General features: G+C 30.6%; 1 protein-coding gene across 6 annotated transcripts in view; it reads left to right on the top strand.

The window, feature by feature from the left end:
• Positions 1–268: 268 nt before the first annotated feature.
• The window catches only part of LOC111691096 (probable G-protein coupled receptor Mth-like 14), a 65,673-nt gene continuing 58,770 nt past the window's right edge, over positions 269–7,171 (top strand). For 2 of the 6 annotated variants that reach the window (XR_006940997.1, XM_046951676.1), the window contains exon 1: positions 287–714. Coding sequence is in view for 4 of the 6 variants with exons in the window: in XM_046951676.1 (XP_046807632.1) it covers positions 521–714 (194 nt within the window). In the remaining 2 variants the exon portion in view is untranslated. Of the gene's footprint in view, positions 715–7,171 lie in introns of all 6 variants that reach the window. The other 4 variants (XM_046951679.1, XM_046951680.1, XM_046951677.1 and 1 more) reach the window with 4 other exon arrangements.

The following is a 7,171-nucleotide window of genomic DNA, read 5'->3' as shown; positions in this document are numbered from 1 at the left end:
CCTAAAAACGTTGAATATACTGAGGCCCCGGCATACAAAAAAAAACCGTAACTATTTAAGTATATGTTATCATAAAACAGTAAAAATTTTGTCTGTTACCTGAAAATTTTAAATACACATTTTCTCTAAAAATGTTAAATCGTGTTAAATGATAGCTTCTGATAAAATAACAGTGTTATACGTATATACATAAATATGTATGTACATAAACATATATTTTGATATCTTATCTTATCAGCCATGTATACCGTTCAATTATTCATCAGTAAGATAAGCAAATTCCACCTTAGTGTAATATCATATTTGTGTCATAAACATACAATGTGTTGATCGAATCGGTCTAAAATATTTATTTTGTTACTAATACAAAACGTAATGTTTGTAATAAAGTTCGCATAAATAACAGAATATAAAAGTGAATAACAGAAAATAAAATAAAAAAGTAACAAAAAAATAATAAAACATTTATTTTACATTAATTCTAAGTGCCAATTTTTATACCTTTTGTGAAATCTTAAATATGACTATTTATAAAGAATCAACAAATATGTTTTCTGTAATAATAATTATGTCATTACTGATATTATTTTGCAATGGCGATCAATTTGTAGTAAATAATATTACGAGTGTTAATAATCCGGAATCAACAACAATCAACGTTGCTGAAAATCTTGAGAAAGAGTACGTAAGTACATTTACGTACATAAATACGTTGTATGTATATGATTAGTCAGCAATTAACAAAAAAAAATATTGTTTGCACGCTAACCTCGATTACATCACCCACATAAATTGCAATAAATAATATCTTATTTGCTGTTACATGATAATAAATAAACTGGTCAACTTCACTTCTTTTGACATCCAAATCTAATAAAACTTTATTGAGCGTCTAATTCCATACACGACTTGCTTGTTTAAGTCCGTAAATAGATTTTGAAGTTTTCATACTTTTCCTGAGCCATCATCCATACCTTCTGGTTGCTTATATAAATATATATCTTTTAATGTACCATTTAGAAATTACTGCATCAATTTGATGAATAATAAAATCATGACCAACCGCTAATGCAATTAAATATCGTATTGATTCATATCTTACTACAGGAGCGAATGTTTCGTTATAGTCTATACATTTTTCTTGACTATACCCTTTGGCTACTAATCTTTCCTTTCTTCGAATCACTTCTCCAGCTGCATTTGTTTTTCGTTTTAAAAACCCATTTACAAGAAACCGCTTTTTTGTTAGAAGGTAATTCTGTTAATATCCAAGTGTTATTATCAATTAAGGAATTGTACTCTTCTTTCATTCCTTGAGACCATTCTGCTGAATAAGGTGATGATAAAGCTTTCTTAACTGTATTAGGATCTTCTTCCAAAAATTCTGTAGCACAAAAAGTATACATTTGTTTTGGTTTCTTGCAAATTCTTTCGGAAGTTCAACTACATCATCTTCTCTTTTTCTTTTCTTACTGCTGGATTAGTTTTTTAGTTTCAAGAATAACTTCTTTTTGTACGTTATCTTCTTCGGAATACCCCATGAAATCTTCATCACTTGATTCAGAATTTGTTTCAACATCTGTGTTGTTAGGTGTAACAACATTTTCTTCAGAATTGTTCTGAATGTCTTCTGTTTCATTAATTAAAATTGCAAAATAATAAATATATTTGTTACACTGTTCCAATTTTTCATTCTCTAAGAAAATAACATCTCTACTAGTTATTATTTCTTTGGTGTTTGGAATATAAATTCTATAGGCTTTTGATTCTGAGCTATAACCCACCAAAATACAAGTAAATGATTTTTGTCCAGATTTTTTCGTTTACTTTGAGGAATGTGAACAATTGCTTTACAGCTAAACACTTTTAAATGTTTTAAATGTCGGATTTTTATTTGACCACATTTCTTCTGGTGTTATTTCATTTCCTCCGAATGGAACACGATTAATTAAATAAGCAGCAGTAACTGATGTTTCTGCCCAAAATTGTTCATCCAATTCAGCATCAAATAACATACACCTCATTCTTTCTATTAGATTTCGGTTCATACGTTCCGCAACTCCATTTTGCTCGGGAGTGTAAGGACATGTTTTTTTGTGATTATACAATTTTGTTATAAATATTTTGAAAAATTCTTATTTACGTATTCTGTAGCATTATCCGTACATAAAATTTTAATTTTTTTAGAACAATGATTCTCAACAAGGGTTTTAGAAAAAGATTTTTGTTTAAAAGGGACCAACAACATCAGAATGAATTACTTCGAGTAAACATTTAGCACCATTATTGGATTCTTTGAATGCATTTCTTGTCTGTTTACCATTAATACACGTAACACACTTTTCATTCGTTCTTATATCTGAATTAATACCGTAACACGACTGTTTTACTTTTTTCAAATTTTCGTTACAAATATGTCCCATTCGACGATGCCTCAAATCCGCATTTTCGTTAACAATTAATGCTTTTTCATTCGATTTCAGAATTTAACCGATACAGATCATTTTCAACAACCGCTTTTCCAATTAGTTCGTTTTTATTGTCAAATATTTTACAAAAGTTTTATTCAAATACCTCCTTGTTTCCGTTTTTAGTCATTTGGCGAACCGAAAGTAAACTGCTACACAAATTGGGTATATATTCAACAATATTAACAACGCTTTGACACTTTCCATTTTCAGTTTTTAACATCATTTTAATATCACCAACACATGATGTAGGCATTTTGTTATTATTTGCAACAAAAATTTTTTTTTTTTATTTTAAAAATTGATTTCGGGATTTTTATTATTTTTTCAAATAAGTTAAAGAGTTTCTTATCGTGCTTTCAACCCCAATTTTTAAATAAATTCACTGTAATGTATTGATGGTGGGGAAGCTAGTTCCTATGCGCATTTCGCCGGTTGCTTAAGCCAGCTCATCAGGAAACCTTTCCCAATATTTTAGGAAAACTAGAAATGTCTTATGAAAGAATTATTTTAAACTCAATAAGAATTCAAAACGCATCTTTCACAAAACATTAAAGTTTTGACAAAACACCAACAATAACAGTGAGTTTATTTTTTCTTACATTCCTTTCTACACTTGGCTGGTTGTTTTCCAACTCTAAATGCAGTTGTAAGGGAAAAAATAAAAACAAAATAAACAACTTCTATTTTGTTGTTTTTTTAAAAACATGATGAGCTGGCTTAAGCAACCGGCGAAATGCGCATAGGAACTAGCTTCCCCACCATCAATACATTACAGTGAATTTATTTAAAAATTGGGGTTGAAAGCACGATAAGAAACTCTTTAACTTATTTGAAAAAATAATAAAAATCCCGAAATCAATTTTTAAATTAAATTTGCAAGTGCCCGTGCATTTAAAACTGAATACCCTATTCTGTTGTTTTTAAAAAAACAAGTAAGAGTTTTATATTCGGCTGTGCCGAATCTTATATACCCTTCACCATGATGTGTTTAAAGCCTTTTGTACCTTTTGAAGAACGAAAAAGTACCAAAAAGTCCCCTTTATGGGTCCTTACTTAATCGGGCCATACATACATAATTACATGTTTCTAGGTTTAATATCGTAGAAATTGCAAAAAGTACCTTTTGAAAAACGAAAAAGTACCAAAAAGTCCCCTTGTATTGGTCCTAACTTAATCCGGGCCATACATACTTAATTACATGTTTCTAGGTTCAATATTGTAAAAATTGCAAAAAGTACCTTTTGAAGAACGAAAAAGTACCAAAAAGTCCCCTTTTATGGGTCCTCACTTAATCCGGGCCATACATACTTAATTACATGTTTCTAGGTTCAATATTGTAGAAATTGCAAAAAGTACCTTTTGAACAACGAAAAAATACCAAAAAGTCCCCTTTTATGGGTCCTCACTTAATCCGGGCCATACATACTTAATTACATGTTTCTAGCTTCAATATTGTAGAAATTGCAAAAAGCACCTTTTGAAAAACGAAAAAGTACCAAAAACTCCCCTTGTTTGGGTCCTCACTTAATCCGGGCCATGCATACATAATTTCATGTTTCTAGGTTCAATATTATAGAAATTTCAAAAAATACCTTTTGAAGAACGAAAAAGTACCAGAAAGTCCCCTTTTATAGGTTCTCACTTAATCTAGGCTCTACATACTTAATTTCATATTTCTAGCCAATGACAACGTAACGTTACGTGATGTTCTTTCTTTGCTTTGTGTTTATTAACAAGCAATTACAATAACAAAACAATTTACCGTTTGATGCTCCATTTTGTTTTTGTTGTTTTATTATTTCTGCATAAGCATGCACGAAAAATCTAAATTTTTGATGAAATTTTCAGAGGTGGTCTCGGATTTTTACTCATATCTTCGTTATTTATGGACCGATTGGACTGATTTTAAATAGCGTTCTATTCGACCGTATTTCCAATAGAATTATTGAAAATTCGGATCTCGCAGATATCTGGGGTCTTCTGAAAACTGATTTCAACATACAGACAGACAGACAGACAGACAGACGGACATGGCTAAATCGACTCCGCTATCTGTAAGGATCCAGAATATATATATTTTATAGGGTCGGAAAATTATATTATAGAAATTACAAACGGAATGACAAACTTATATATACCCTTCTCACGAATGTGAAGGGTATAAAAACAACAAAATAGAAGTTGTTTATTTTGTTTTTATTTTTTCCTTACAACTGCATTTAGAGTTGGAAAACAACCAGCCAAGTGTAGAAAGGAATGTAAGAAAAAATAAACTCACTGTTATTGTTGGTGTTTTGTCAAAACTTTAATGTTTTGTGAAAGATGCGTTTTGAATTCTTATTGAGTTTAAAATAATTCTTTCATAAGACATTTCTAGTTTTCCTAAAATATTGGGAAAGGTTTCCTGATGAGCTGGCTTAAGCAACCGGCGAAATGCGCATAGGAACTAGCTTCCCCACCATCAATACATTACAGTGAATTTATTTAAAAATTGGGGTTGAAAGCACGATAAGAAACTCTTTAACTTATTTGAAAAAATAATAAAAATCCCAAAATCAATTTTTAAATTAAATTTGCATGTGCCCGTGCATTTAAAACTGAATACCCTATTCTGTTGTTTTAAAAAAACAACAAAATAGAAGTTGTTTATTTTGTTTTTATTTTTTCCCTTACAACTGCATTTAGAGTTGGAAAACAACCAGCCAAGTGTAGAAAGGAATGTAAGAAAAAATAAACTCACTGTTATTGTTGGTGTTTTGTCAAAACTTTAATGTTTTGTGAAAGATGCGTTTTGAATTCTTATTGAGTTTAAAATAATTCTTTCATAAGACATTTCTAGTTTTCCTAAAATATTGGGAAAGGTTTCCTGATGAGCTGGCTTAAACAACCGGCGAAATGCGCATAGGAACTAGCTTCCCCACCATCAATACATTACAGTGAATTTATTTAAAAATTGGGGTTGAAAGCACGATAAGAAACTCTTTAACTTATTTGAAATAATTTCTTTATTATGCACATCTTTTTTATTAGATAAATAGTTTTCATTATTTGTCATATGCGAATCAACATACCATTCGTCTGTATTTTTACTATTCGAAAAAAGCGCGGCAAATAATATTGAACCATTACTTTTCAACCCGTTTTTTGTTTTTTCATTGGCGACTTTTGTATTCTTCTTAATGGGACAATTTTTACTAAAATGACCCACCTGATTACACGAGTGGCACTTAAACTTTTTGTTTTTAATTTTCCTTTTTGTTATTAATGCATTTTCACTACAATTATTATCAAATTTTGCATCTTGAAGTAACAGGTTCTTGATTGCATCTACGGTTAAATTAGTTTTTGAATTTTCTACTGCCATCATTAAAGCACGGAAATCGTCAGGAAGCGTTAGAGATGCTGTTAGCTCATCATCAATGTTAAGACCAGCATTTTTAACTTTCAATGATGTCATTACCATTGCATTCACATGATATTGTATTGAATCAAAATCCCCAAGTTTTAGTTGTACAAGCTGCTTCAATAACTCAACTTTCCTTGTTAAACCGAATCCCAGGCTTCTTTAGCTGTTGTTGCTGTTGCAATGTGTGCAAAATTCGTTGGTTCAATCATCAGGGTTATTTCAGCAAGAGCGCGTTTATTTGCATCTTGATCTTGCTCACCTGATACGCCGTTTTGTACGACTTTCCAACAATTTTTTATCACTAAACATGATTTCGCATGTCTCCGTCAAACATCGAAATTTTCACTCAGACAAGAATTAATTAATGCGAGACAAAAGGCCCATAACCTATTGAAAATTATTTATACGCACAAACAATTCTTGTTTTTGATATGAAATTATAAACCGAAGTAAGGAAAATTTTATTAAACAAAAGTCATATAAATTTTTCATTCAAAACATATTTGATATAAAATTTACAAAGTAGAAAATAACAAGTTCATTTTTAACACATTTGCCCCGTGATACATTCGCAATAGTAATATTCATAGGGATCTAAATGTACCCAAAATGCGAGAGGAGGTCAAACTCTCTTGTTTAACCTACCTGTCGAAACTAATGGATCACTCATATTATCTTGCCAGGGAGTTGCAGTCATTTGAGGGTCATAAACGACTGAGAAGAACGGAAACATTGGATTTTGCTAAATAATCAAATTGTCGAGATCTTTTGCTGAAGTTGCAGCAGTAATAACAACGTTAGTTATAATTTAGGTTAAAATTTTAATACTTATCGTAAATTTCTATATAGGAAAGATTCAATAAAGACCCAGCAAAAAAGTGTGGAAAAAGATGTAGTATTTTCATCACAACTAGTAACCCGAAGTGCTTTAAATTCGGGTGAAAAACTAATGACTTTTACATTAGCGTGTCATTGGAGGGATGTTGTTCATTTTTGGCAACTCTGAACTTCATTTATTCTCAATTTTAGAAGCGGTAAAAATTCAATATTTGGATGCCAAACACACTAATGACACATAATCGTATCAAAATTTCACTGGTTTTTCACCTAACCTTGATGTTATCTGTAATGACTTTTCTACATCTCTCTTCCATTTGTAAGGAAATATTTCGTTCATAGAAGTGAATAATATGAAATCGCATTTTTTAGATGTGATTAAGATGTAGTTTGTACAGTATGTCATTTTTTGCTAGGGAATAAATAAAATGAAAAAGACATGTCTGTCTGTGTGTTA

This window comes from Lucilia cuprina, chromosome 5 (assembly GCF_022045245.1).
Source record: "Lucilia cuprina isolate Lc7/37 chromosome 5, ASM2204524v1, whole genome shotgun sequence".
NCBI lineage: Eukaryota > Metazoa > Arthropoda > Insecta > Diptera > Calliphoridae > Lucilia > Lucilia cuprina.
Note: the sequence above shows the minus strand (reverse complement) of the source record. Positions and strands in the feature narration are given on the sequence as shown.